This window comes from Andrographis paniculata, unplaced genomic scaffold, assembly GCF_009805555.1.
Source record: "Andrographis paniculata isolate CXL003 unplaced genomic scaffold, ASM980555v1 Contig37END, whole genome shotgun sequence".
Taxonomy (NCBI): domain Eukaryota; kingdom Viridiplantae; phylum Streptophyta; class Magnoliopsida; order Lamiales; family Acanthaceae; genus Andrographis; species Andrographis paniculata.
In genome coordinates, this window is record NW_026137570.1 from 6337738 (window position 1) to 6351965 (window position 14228).

The window sequence follows — 14228 nt, forward strand, 5'->3', positions numbered from 1 at the left end:
GTCTCCACTCTCCACAGCCACCAGAGCAGACCAGACCATCCATGGCGACTACGCTTGCAAATTCCACCATATTCTGTAAGCCTGCTCTTTCACTACTTCGTCGAAGAGGCCTAGCCTGTCTGCACTTCTCCGCCGATAAGCTCCAATCCCCTAAGAAGCGGGGACGACCGGTGACCGCCTCTGTTGTCGAGCTTGGAGGCGTTCGGATTGCGAGAGAGGGTGAGTTCCTCATTACAATACGTCGTATTTCACTATAACTGCTTTTGATTGTGAAATATCGACCAAAACGACCTTATTGAACGATGAATTTGCAGAAATAGTGAAGGATGACCCGACGAACAATGTTCCAGATTCGATATTCTCAAAGCTTGGGATGCAACTTCATAGGAGAGATGAGCATCCCCTTGGTATACTGAGGAATGCGATCTATGAATATTTCGACACTAACTACCCCAACAGATTTGTCAAGTTCGACAACTTGTGCCCGATAGTTTCTGTAAAAGCAGTATGTTCATCAATTCTTTTGGCATTTGGAGTTTCTAATGTTTCTTTTCCACATTTATGAGATTCTGGTTTTCTTCTTCTCTATGTAAATGTTGCAGTACATTTTGTATCATTTATGAGATTCTGGTTTTCTTCTTCTCTATGTAAATGTTGCAGTACATTTTGTATCGTTTGGTAAACATGTACACTTTGCATCTGATTTGTTTGGTTTTGGCAATTTCAACTCATTCTTTCTAACTAGAAGTCTCTGATTTTGAAAATTCTATTAGATGTGGCTGATAATGGTGTATAATGATTATTCTAGAATTTTGATGATGTATTTGAAAGTGCTGTTCAATGTAGCTCTGATAATGGTGTATTGTGATTTTTCCATATTTGAAAGCGCTGTTCGATGTAGCTCTGATAACGGTGTATTGCGATTTTTCCAGAATTTTGATGATGTATTTGAAAGTGCTGTTCGAAGTAGCTCTGATAATGGTGTATTGTATTGTGATTTTTCCAGAATTTTGATGATGTATTGGTGCCTGCTGATCATGTAAGCAGGAGTTACAACGACACATATTATGTGGATTCTCAAACTGTGCTGAGGTGTCATACGAGTGCTCATCAAGCTGAGCTGCTTAGGGAAGGACATACTCATTTCTTAGTTGCTGGAGATGTGTACCGCCGAGATTCTATCGACTCAACTCACTACCCTGTATTCCATCAGGTTTGCTGTCATCGAAATCTTTTAATCCATGCAAATTTAATTATGGTTGCTTTGTTAAATATTGTTTTCCACATGACATAGATGGAAGGTGTCCGTGTTTTTAACCCAGCTGATTGGAAAGAAGTCGGCATAGATGGAACAGCATATGCTGCTAAAGATCTAAAGCACTGTCTCCAGGGACTGGCATGCCATTTGTTTGGTACACTTGATTAAATTTAAGGGTGTGTTCAGTTGGAGGTTTTGGATCTTGGGTTTGAGTTTGAGTTTGAGTTTTGAATTGTAATGTTTATATGATGTGATATAAATACGTGCTGATACGATGTTTTAAATATAAAATTGATTTTTATTATAATTTTAAAAAATACAAAAATATGTTTTTGGTTTGAAATTTTAGGGGAATAATTTTGGTGAAGTAGTGAAATTTTCTAAAATCCTCAACCAAACACAACCTAACATTCTCTGAAGATATTTGGAGACTGAAATCCATACTTCATCTTGTTGATGCTATACATTCTGAACTAAACCCTAATTCTTATGCTCTTTTAGTCTTTGATATTCTTAGACTTGAGTCAATATGTGAAATAATATCATGGATGAATAATATTGAAAATGCTAGAAAAAAGAATATGATAAATAGAAAATTCCCTGTTCCAACCCTAGTTGTCAACCACTGAAAGTGTGTTTGTTTGTTTGTTGGTTTTAGTTTTTGGGTTTGGATTTTTGAATAGTAAAAAGTTAAATTTGAATAGTTGTTTGATGTGATATAAATAAAGGTTGATGTGATGTTGAATGTAAAATAAATTTGTAGTATAATAGAAGAATGTAAAAATAATTTGTAGTATAAATTTGGATTTAATGTATTGTAGATAATTTAGGTGTTTTTGGTTGCGAAGAAACTCTTAACACCATTGCATATTGCAAAAACAGTGTTGAAAACACAAATAAAACGAAGTTAGTAATCATTGCCTCCTTTCTCCATTACTTGCTCCACATAATATAACATGCCACACTTATGCTTTCTATAGTATAGCAGTCACTGTAAGATATAATACTACTTGTTAAGATCAACTTTAAGAAATGTATGCTCATATCCATTGTGGATCTGAATCGTGGAAACTTAATCACCTGTTGTTAACTATAAAAATTCAAATAAATGGCTATTTTCATGTGATCTAAGCAATGTACTTGAAATTCTAGAGTTGGTGTGGTTCTATGTTCAAGGATCTGTATAGGTTGATATATGAGCAGCCTCATATTTGAAAATTCGCAGGTGATGTGGAAATGCGGTGGGTGGACACATATTTTCCTTTCACCAATCCCTCTTTTGAATTGGAGATTTTTTTTAAGGTGCTGTTCTTATGTATTAAAAATATTAAGCACCACTAATATCCATTTTTTCTTTCTCTAAGACCATATGTCACACCCTAGGTAGATTTTGATGAAATAAATGTTTTCAGGATGAATGGTTGGAGGTGTTGGGGTGTGGAGTGATGGAGCAAGAGATATTGAAAAGAAGTGGTAGGATAGACAATGTTGCGTGGGCGTTTGGGCTTGGGCTGGAGCGACTAGCAATGGTTTTATTTGATATTCCAGATATCCGTCTTTTCTGGACCACGGACGAGCGTTTTACTTCGCAAGTATATTATTCTTCCAAAAAACTTGTTATGTGGTCTATATATATATATATATTATATTCTATAAAATCTTCACTAACTGTAAATGTTCCTTATTTTTGTGCAGTTTTCCGAAGGTCAGCTGGGGGTTAAGTTTAAACCATTTTCGAAGGTACAAACTAATGATGTTGATTTATACTTAGTTAAGTCTCAAAGATTCAATCCAGCATATGTTTTAACATTTTATTGGGTGAAACTCTTGCAGTTTCCTCCGTGTTACAAGGACATGAGTTTTTGGATAAGCGATTCGTTTACTGAAAACAACCTATGTGAAGTTGTCAGAGGTATTGCTGGAGATCTTGTGGAGGAGGTAATGAATGCTATGTGCTGTTTTCATTACAATGTAGTTGGAATCAAAGTTGTAAGATTTAGTACAATAACATTTACCTGATTATAGTGCAGTGCTATCTTCACTGACTATTTTATTTCATATATTGTATACTTGTGCCTACCTGGTTTTTATTTGTAAGGAAGCTACATCATAAATATTTTGTCCAACAATCGAGTAATTTCTACGAGAATTTATTTTATTTTCTGTTTGCTTGCATGTGTAGGTGAAATTGATTGACAACTTTACCAACAAGAAAGGAATGACGAGTCACTGTTATAGGATTGCATATAGATCAATGGAGCGGTCCCTCACAGACGAAGAGATAAACGATTTACAGGTACTGATCACAATTTGTCTCAATAAGTTTTTGGTTTTTTTTTTTAATTATTCCATCCATTATTTAAATTTGTGCAAATACCTTTTGGGCATAGATTTTAGTGTGTGTACTTTTTTTACAAAAAAAGTAAAAGTAATATGATACTCCCTCTGTCGCAAATCAAAGAGGCCAAGGGGCCTTTTAATATTTAATTAGTTAATGGAAGTGTGTAAGAGTTCTTAACATTTTTGTCCACTTTATGTATAATATAATTATATGTGTAATGGTATATTTGTAATTTAAGTAAAAGTTAAGTGTATTTTGGTATTAGTGTATGATTTCTTTTTCTAAAATAGGAAAATAATACTTTGAAATAGGACAAAAGAAAATGGTAAAAATGATACTTTGAATTAGGATGGAGGGAGTATTTACTAAAAAGAAATATGAGAATTTTTTTATGACAACCCCCAAAATCTATATATATATATATATACTTGGTTGATAGAAGGGGTATGTAATATCAATCAATTTATCCAATAGATTTGGGAGAAGACATTGGCACCAACACAATGAAACTTATCACTAAATCATTGTTGGCACTGCCGGCATATAGCCATATACATCTAGAACGTTCACAAGCATAGAAACTGAAGATGAATATTGGACTATCGGAAAAGAGTATTGGTTATTATCATTGTCGAAAATCACTTAGTGGCATATTTTGAATAGTTTGTTGAATTTGTGACGATGCAGTGGAAAGTGCGAGAGGAGGTGGAGGGCAAATTAAAGGTTGTTTTGAGATGAGAAGAATTCTTGTTCATTCAGGTATGCATTTTAATCGATATGATCTTTTTTTTTTTGGTAATCATGCAACAAATAATCGATACACTATTGTATTTATTGCTATGCATGTAGGAGGTGTGAAACCAATAATGGCTTTCTTGATTCGAAAACTAGAGAATGGGTGGGGTGGGGAGGGGGGAGGGATGCGGATTGCTGATAACTGACCACCTGCCGTAACTGTACCGTTATCATTCTCACCTTTTGTTGTTATATAATAATTGTTTTGCTATCATTCTCGCCTTTCGTCATTACTAATTCTACCATTATTACTTTGCTTTCACTTATCGTCATTGCTTCGTGTAATTTTTGTCCTTGTTTACAAAGTGTATCCGAGTGATGGAGAGAGGGGGGTTGGTTACGCCGTGTTGAATTGCCCCGATCAATATATAAATATATATATATATAAGCTGACAAATATGTTGGTAGTTCATACTTGTAGAAATGTTGTATGAATATATTTATTGTAATGAAAATCAATGATAGCATGTACTGTGTTGACTATATCATATGTTGTCAGTTTATCTAATGCATTTGTATTATGTTAACATAAACTGTGAATTGTTTGTCATTATGTAATCCTCTCTTTGTCCCGAACCATAGAGGCTTTTTGGGATTTTATAATAGATAATAATAGTATTTTATTAGTTAGTGAAGGTGTGTAAGATTTTTTTGACATTTTTGCTCTTTGAAGTTATATATAAAGTAATTGTATGTATAATGGTATGTTTGTAATTTAAATGAAAGTTAAAAGTATTTTAGTATTGGCGTACGATTATTTTTTTAAAAAAATAAAAAATAGATACTTTGAAGTGGGACGGACGAAAATGGTAAAAATGATACTTTAAATTAGGACGCATAGAATATGCTGAATGTTTATTATATGTGGTGTTGGATAAAATTTAGCACTGCAACTACTGCCAGTGAAGAGGACAAGAGTAGCTTTAAAGTACGGCCTTTAGGGGCAACGAGCCAGTGACACATTGTCTTTTGTTTAGGCATTAGAAAGATGCTCGGGCTTGTATAAATTGGGTGGGTGAAAGATATAATGACATGATCCCTAAATAAAACATTAGTTTCAATTTGATTATTATGTTGTAGGGATAAAATAGAAGTTCTCCAGTCACCTTCTAGGATAGAGGAGTAACTAAGCCCCTAGTCTCGAGCAATAGTATGTTCATGCAAAGAATTGTCGGAATTTGTCCCGGAAGGTTCGGTGGTGTGGGGATGGACTTGTGACCGTGAGATCATGGGTTCAAATTCAGACGTCTCCAGGTCTTGTCTGTCATACATAATTTGCTTAGTGTAACCTAGTTTGCATATTATTAGATTCGACTAGGGTTTACTCTAAAGGGTAGCAGCTGAAGATTCCTACATTATAAAAAAAAATATCGAAATTTGGTCATAGTATTGAATATTGGTTTCCGATTGCCCTCTTCTTTTCGAATCCTCCTTGTGGTGTGAAAGTGTAGCGAGATCGGTCATCCTTTAGACTTTGTTCGATTCTTATTTTGTGTTCGGTATTATGTGTGTAGCTATCAAGTATACTTATTGGGTGTACTTGGAGTTTGGTTTGTTTTTTTACTATTCAATTCTTACTATTTTTTAGAAAAAAAAGATAATATTTCTGATATTATTTATGAATTACTATTTGAAACCAAAACACAAAATTGAATTATAAGTAAACCATGTTCATTTATTGTATTTTATTTTGTGAATAGGTTATATTAAAATTATCAAAATATTTATATCTATTCAATACAAGATTATTGGTTGATTTTTAGCCTTCGCAACATGTTGAAAGAAAAATATTACATGCAAACTTTATGTTATCACAAAAGAAGTTATCTAATAAATAAAATACAAGTGTATTACTCCTTCCGTCGAAATAATAGTATTTTAATTACAGTGGGGAGGTAAAAGTAATGTAATAATATTTTTGCTTTACTTTTTGGTATAAAAGTATGTGATGCAAAGTAAGAATATTTGTGGGAAAAAAAATAAGGTATTTAATAAAATAGTTACTTAATGAGATGTTTTAAAATAAAAATACGTATACTTTCTTGTTAGACTTGAAAGGGGCCGTGCAAGATATTTGAACATTTTTGTCATTTGATTTTTTTGTTTATAAAGTAATTGTATATGTACGGTATGTTTGTAATTTAAATAAAAATTAAGAATATTTTAATATTGGTGTATGATTATTATTTTAAAAATAAGAAAGTGATATGTTACCCCATACGATATTTTTTATGCACGTACGTTTTTGTATATATAGACCATACATACAAAAATGTATGTATAATTATTGAGTGTAAAGGGGCAAGGAAGGGTGGGTGGGGTGGTTAGGTTTGTTCGAGAATCCAACCCAAATGTATATTGTTAAATGTGAGACTTGAATCGGACTTGGTTGTACTTGGATTTGACAAGAGTTGTGCTCATATATTTGTAATTTTCACTCGGACTTGATATATATCACAATATTTTTAATAAAATTTTGTTGTAGATGGGTAGTATTAAGTAGGATAATCTAAAAATTAGATGAAGGTGTTGGAATATACCAAAAAAAGAATGTTGCAGAGTGTTTGTGTTTGGGACGGAGGGTGAGAGTATATTTTATTCGCATGAGGAAGATAATTCGATTCTTAATCGGTTAAAAAAACATAATATATTTATCCCCATTTTCTTTCTGAGCGTTGCAATCAAATCAATACTCTCATCATCAAATTATTTAATTTATAATATAAGTCATATAAAAAATCAGATAAAATATAAAATTAAATTTTAACATAATTTATAACTTATAGAGTTGAAAACCGTGAATTAATTTGTGTTTCCTATGTGGAGAAAAGTGCCTCCATTTTCTTCTTCCTCTTTCATCTTAATACACCCAACAAAATTTTAGATTTGTCTTTCTCCATTTGATCTTTTTCCAAATATGAAACTTCCGTCTCAGATTACTTGGCACACATGGTTCGTTTAGTGTAACTTGTTCGTCAAGTCTAGTTTGCAGAATATTAGATTCGGCCGGGTGCACTGACTGCGGGTTCCCATGCCATAAAAATAAATAAATAAATCAAAAATCAAAAATCAAAATTAAAAAAAATCATGGGCTTAAAAAAACAGGACTTGTAATCAATTACCACAAAGTTAAATTTACATACTGGATCTTTAAGGAAGGTTTCTTTGCTGGTCGATTCTGCTTGTCCTGTTTACAATATTGTAAGAATGATATTTATGAGGTAAAAATTGAAACACAAATTAACATCCCTCCATCCTCGTCCATGCCGAAAACACCCATCGAAGAAACCTCTTTGGTTATCACTCGGCTTTCAGATTCAAAATTTCCTTCGCCGTCCTCTGCCTAAAATACGGCATATCGCCCTGCGTCAGGAGAAAAACCAACCTTCAGACAAGATAAACAGCATGAAAAGCATGTTGCATGAGTCACTATGGAAATTTTTGTGAATTGGAAAGTAGAAAAAAAAAAAAAAAAGAGTGAATTGCATCTTTTTTGTATTAAGTTTATTACATAAAGGGTGCTGATAGGATATTAGTTAGCACATGAAATATAACCCGGCAGCACAAAAGTATAAATAAACATCATAGAATATTTGTTACCATAATACAAATGTAACATACGAACTGATAGTAAATCACATGACAATAGTTCTTAAGTTCTTATAGCCTGTCCTATAATTGAACTTAGCACGTAAGTACATAAAAAAGCATACCTTCAAAATATAAATCAATATTACATGACAATAATTCATATAGCACATAATGATTGAACTCGGCCCATTAAGTATATAAAAACAACACATCTTTAAAATATAAACCGACAACAGATAATAATAATTTCAAGCATGTACTGACGGTCTATATTTTATATGTTATCAGCATAAGACTGACTAATTTAAATCAGCACCCTAGTCAAGCTGATATAACACATATATTTGCACACAAATTTTATTATTATTTTAAAGAAAAAAATAAGTCTTGCCTATTTTTTGTTAACAAATAGTAAATTATAAAATAAACTTTACACAAGATATTTCATGCATCTATTCTAAAACATAGTCCCATAATACACATTTTAACCAATAATAGAAGTGATATATTCAGCATGTTTTTTTTTTGAACACATATGAATGGTGTTAAGAGCCAAAACTTGTAATTCGACAAGCTATGGAATCACTAATATAACAATGACAAAAGTAGTACAACAGACGAGACAGAGGCACATATGTTTTTGTTACCTGGTCAAAACAAAGTCCGATGTTTCTGCTATGGAAGTCGACGTACTTGATCATGAACATGCCACAGTCAGACCTGTTTGATCAAACAATTCACCATTATAAAGAAAATCTACTTAGGAATTGTAAACTATACAGGAAATTCATTTCAATTTGTCATTTTGAATTTTCGATATTCCAAAAGGCAGACAGGGAGCTTAATAAAGGTCACAATACACATTAAATTTTAATCATCAGCGTGGAACTTTTAGCCACAAGAGATGTATCGAATTACTACGTAAAATCTGATATGTTTCATATTTCACACAAATTAGGGTCCATATCCTCAATTTCACAAAATTTGGAAACTTCCGGTGCTCATTAACTATATCAAAAGATTAAAAACATAAAGATGAAAATACTGTACTCACTAGATAAAAAATCAAATTTCCCCGTCACAACTCAATTCAAATGTATCTCACGTCAACTGAAATTTTTACTATTCCCCAAATAAATCAAAACACTCCAAAACACAAAGGAACACAACCTCTAGTTTTTTTTTTTTTTCTACTTGTCCCGTGATATTCTTCTCTTGGTAAGCATAGGATGGTATAACAATAATCAATTTGAAAATCAACACTTATCGTGCTACACAGAAACAGTCACCACTATAGGTGAAAAACCACATTAAAATTTTCAAAAACCTACCCGTTTTCCTGCCGGGGAAGATTCACAACACATTCTTTCTTCCATGAACTAACATCAATGTCTACTCCACTTTTGTCTTTTGCCTCATCAACATAATACCTTGCCTGCATTTGCAAAGAAATATTAACAGTAAATAAAACTAACTATTAATGGAAATAATTCTAATGTCTTTTAAGATAAGATTAGTGATGTGATCTAGTTTCTGTCATGATGATTGATGATACTAAAAGAAATCTCAAGAAAATAGAGGTGTCCTTTAACATTGTTCTCGACCCTTCCACTCGTTCCAATCAGTAATGTATAGGGTTTGTTTGGTTTTGGTTTCAAACCAAAATCACTATTATTCAGCTGCACAATTCCTAATAAAAATAAGCTATTTTTTCTTACAAAACATCATATCAAAATATTATTTAAATCAAAATTTAAATTCAAACCAAAAGCAATCAAACCCTCTATGATTCCCCTTTTCTGTGATTTTTCCTTATAAACAAACGGACGTATATTTAAGCAGCTTCGCTGTGGTCTTTATCCATATTTTTGCAACTGCCAAAAGCAACCCCTTCTATTTCACTCATTGATATCCTAATATTGTGGAAACTTAAGTGATGTTTACAGTTTTCCTTAGGCTGTGTTTATTTGTCTTTATTACCCTTTCCGAATTATTTTATTCATAGGGCTTTCCAGTTTTTCTCCAAAAATTATCACATTCAACATTTATTTACCATTCAAAACATTACATCGAGCACCCATTCCACAATAAAAATTTCAAAATCCAGAACATCAAAACACAAGGAAACATGCCTTTACTATTTTTTCATCGATAATTGGCTGTTGTGATATATCTATAATCTTTTTAATACACATTAGCATTTTCCACACCCTTCTGACCAGTAAGTTTATAAGACATAAAAGTCTGAAAAAAGGGATTTTTGAATTTTCTACACTTTTTTCTAATAAAAGAAAACACTTTAGCCAGTAGCAAACATACCAGTACATGCAACACTTGACTATCGACTCCTTTGTAGAGTGAATCGAGATACTGAAACTTTTCATCCTTTTTGTTGATGATGGCCAAGCACCAATGCAGTTCCTTGTGGATGGGCACAAAAATCTTTAAAAAGACAACAAAAATTAAGAAATACAGGTTAAATAAATTGTGGAAGTGGTTGAATATGATAGTGACATAATGTGATTGAATATTCAGTGAAAGTCATATGGCTGAAAAATTACTTTCTCACAATCCATAAGGTGATATCCAAGCTTTCTTTGTGTCGTCCATCTTCGAACCGCTTGGAAGTTGTAGCCATCTCCACCACTGATCAACTTGAAAGAACAAAAGTAAAAAAAAAAATGGCTAAATGGACAAACAAAGCCTTTCAAAAATATTATTATTAAAATAAAAAGAAAAAAAACGGTAATGTTGAGGCTATGAAGGCTTAAATTACATACAAGAGAACTTAGAATCGACATAAATTTGCTCTGTTCACTTTCACTTGTGTTTTCAACATCCTTTTTCGAACCATGTAATTTACAGTAAAAAGGTTTTGCTGCCTAAACAATCATTTTTGACAATTAGTCCAACCACTAGTTTACACTCCAGAAATTAAAGTCCAAAGCAACCCAAAATACCAAAAGCATCCCAGAACACAAGTAAACAAACCCATAATTTTCAGAACATGAACGAATCAACAAGCTAAAAAAAGAAAATTAAAACAGGTGCTATGCAAGTTTTCATGCCTGTAAAATGACTAATGTAAGTTATTTGATAAACAAAATAGTTATAGTTCACAAAATCCCTTGTATGCAATCAATCTACTATCAAGCACCAAGCCATTTTTGTCTCTAAATGACGAGAATTTGATGCATCCAAAGATATATATCTTGAGCTTCTATCTTTTTTGGCTGATAAAATGCAGGGAACGAGAATATTCAATATATCAAATGAAGTGTGTAAGATAACAAACCTTCTTATAAAAGAAAGTGTTGAAGAAATGACATTTCAAGAACTTTCTAGGCTCTCTTTGTTCTCTCTCCTTCAATAATTCGAAATATAAATTAATGACCTGCAAGAAAGTGTGGATGATCATATAAAATTCAAACCATAAGCTTCCCAAATCAGCTTCTTCACACCCAGAAAAGTCCTGGTATCATTCAAGAATTAAAATAAAAATAGAAAAAAGAAATAAAATATATATATATATATATTAACAAAGAAACAGATTCACCTCATCATTAAGCCAAGCTCCTATTCTCAAACACTCAAATATTTTTCCAGTAATATCAATGCCAGAATTCTTATGACTCACCAACACTTTTCCCCTATTGAGAACAAACAAAATGCATTATTACTTAGTAAGCATTTCTGCACCTATTAAGGGTCCACAAGGAGTCTCTATTCTATTTTCATTGCATAATATAACAAAATTAATTTTAGTGATTTAGTCCTATGGCTACAATTAGGTTACTATACCCAATCACACCTTGAGTGCTAAACATCTCAATATTGCCAAAATAAGTTCTGTAAACACCAACTATTAGTAATTTTGGTACTGTAAATTTCAGGGACAGGTAAAATCGATGGAGAAATTTACCGAAAAAAGTAATGTACATATCTTAAGAGGTTTCTTCCATTAATATTAATTGTCTCAAAAAGATGATAAGATTAAGTTTACTTATATTTTCTCTACTTATTTTTTAGTAGTCAATTTTGGTCATAACATATCATATCAAATACTCATTTTTCATTCAAAATATTACAATCAACAACTATTTCACCTCAAAAACTTTAAAAATAAATAAACAAACAAACAAACACAGAAGTGAATAAACTCTAAAATTTCTAAAGCTTCACCGATTGTTGCATCTAATATTACATTGTGGGACTAAATTAAAAGTGTACATATTACAAACTACAATAGAAATGAACACTCCTAGTCAAACATACTGCAATTTTTGTCCCTAATGTTAAACATCATACCTATTGGAAATGGATAAGGCCTGAGCAACCAAAGCTTCTTCCTGTGCAGTAAGTGGCGCAAAGCATTCCTCCACCGCATCCTACAAATTAACCAAAACATATTTGTAGCAAAACAATTATATTGTCACAAATTAAGATAATTGCTAAGATTTTTTGTTGTAATCCAATATTTTTAATTTGTTTATAATTATGCCTCTATAACGTTAGTTGATTGGCATAGTGTCTTCCATTGGTAGTAAACATGAGTGTTAGTTATATGAAAATAAGTCTTGCATAATTATATTGATGTAGTAGCAATTGTGACTCCAACTCCTAATATATGTTATATTCTCTCACAAAAAGTTAATATTCAATCCAAAATACTATTTTTTATTTTACCAGAACGATTCCCCATACCTTACATAAAAAATTAAAAATAAAAACCTCAAATTAAAACACTAAACAAACACACTCGTAATAAATCCATCTACCACATAAAATTCCCTTAAGTCATTCATGGGCTTTCCTCATTTATTTCTTATGTTGTTTGCACACTTGTATTGTTATTAGTCATTCTTAGATTTAGTTCGTCTTCGGAATTTTATTACAATATATTACATCAAAATAATAATACCGGTAAAACAAAAATTCAAATTAACACCTGATTTCAATTTCAAACCACAACCAAACAATGTTTTTATTTGTGATTCCTTGACTTTAGTGTATTTTTGTTAACTTGTACGTGTGTATATATTTATATTATATATCCTCACAGTCCCACATTCCCACCAATATTTTCAAAATACAAATAATTAACTATATTTTATCACTTTACATTTCTCAAATAAAAAAATAAATATACATTTCTCTCTAGTTACATCGTTTACATGTCAATTTATTCTACTATAAAACTACCCACCTAAATTTTCCATTTTCCATGCTGAAATATTTACAAAATACACTTTCACACCCATTTGACGCTATTCACTTTTTAAAAACTATTATATCAAATACACTTTTTCTCTAGCAAAACATGATTCCAAATTCTAACTTTTTATTTTTTCCAAACTTCCAAAAACACCTGTCTAAACAAAAATGTTTCACTGAGGGAGTATTTTTTGGAAATAACTTTCCAACATTTTGTAATGAAAAACAGAAGAGTGACTGGGGGATTTTGCAGATTTTCACCTATTTCACAATAAAATAAAATAAAATCCAAAATATATGAAATCAAACAAACAGTTGCTCACCTGCTTAATTTTCTGAGCCTTATGCAACAGAAGCCGACACTCATCATCATTATACTCAGCCTCCAAACTGCTCCTCCTCTTAGTGAAATCATCGGACTCCTCCACCACCCCCAAATCGATCCTCACCTCCCACACATCACCTGATTCTCCAACTCTCAGAGCATCCGCGACGTCACATCGATCGGAATCGTCGGTCACAACCGCCGTCGGACATTCGGAAGACGAATCGGCGGGTTTAGGCGACAACTTCAGTCGTCTGGATGCGCCAAGTCTCCGCACATTCAGAAATTGAAACAAACTCCCCAAACAGTTCCCCATGTTATCGGGCGGCGTCAGACGCGGATCCTCGATTAATTCGATGCCACCGCCGGAAACAGCGGTCGGCCACTCGCAGAATCTTTTGAAAGCACACTCAGCACTGTGAGGTAGGTAAAAGGCTTTTTATTTTGTGTGCGCGTGTGATGTAAAAGGAAACAATATGGGTACCGTACAATATTTTGGGAAAAAATCAATTTTATTTTAATATAATAAAAATTTATTAATTTTGATTTTATTATAAATAATTTTAAACAATTTTGGTTCCACAGTTAAAAATTTAACGAAAATTGCCTCCATGTAAATAACGGATGTGACATAGCAGCTGACTGGGAAACTACACGAATGTTGTTATACGACCATTTATATTTTAGTGAATAATTATATATGA

General features: G+C 32.3%; 2 protein-coding genes across 2 annotated transcripts; one reads left to right on the top strand and one right to left on the bottom strand.

Moving 5' to 3' along the window:
* Positions 1-4877, top strand: LOC127250703 (phenylalanine--tRNA ligase, chloroplastic/mitochondrial). The gene is made up of 11 exons (XM_051274108.1): positions 1-219; positions 315-505; positions 1007-1213; positions 1295-1412; positions 2484-2560; positions 2671-2850; positions 2954-2998; positions 3092-3196; positions 3441-3554; positions 4287-4358; positions 4449-4877. The coding sequence occupies exons 1-10, from the start codon at positions 42-44 to the stop codon at positions 4335-4337; spliced, it is 1266 nt and encodes a 421-aa protein (XP_051130065.1). The 5' UTR covers positions 1-41; the 3' UTR covers positions 4338-4358; positions 4449-4877.
* Positions 4878-7487: 2610 nt separating this feature from the next.
* LOC127250084 (putative ubiquitin-like-specific protease 1B) lies at positions 7488-13959 on the bottom strand. Its single transcript, XM_051273241.1, has 9 exons — positions 13523-13959; positions 12294-12373; positions 11542-11635; positions 11281-11457; positions 10547-10639; positions 10305-10427; positions 9317-9420; positions 8633-8705; positions 7488-7757 (listed from the first exon to the last, which is right to left on the bottom strand). Exons 1-9 carry the CDS (start codon positions 13838-13840, stop codon positions 7695-7697), a joined length of 1125 nt encoding a protein of 374 aa, XP_051129198.1. The 5' UTR covers positions 13841-13959; the 3' UTR covers positions 7488-7694.
* Positions 13960-14228: the final 269 nt, after the last annotated feature.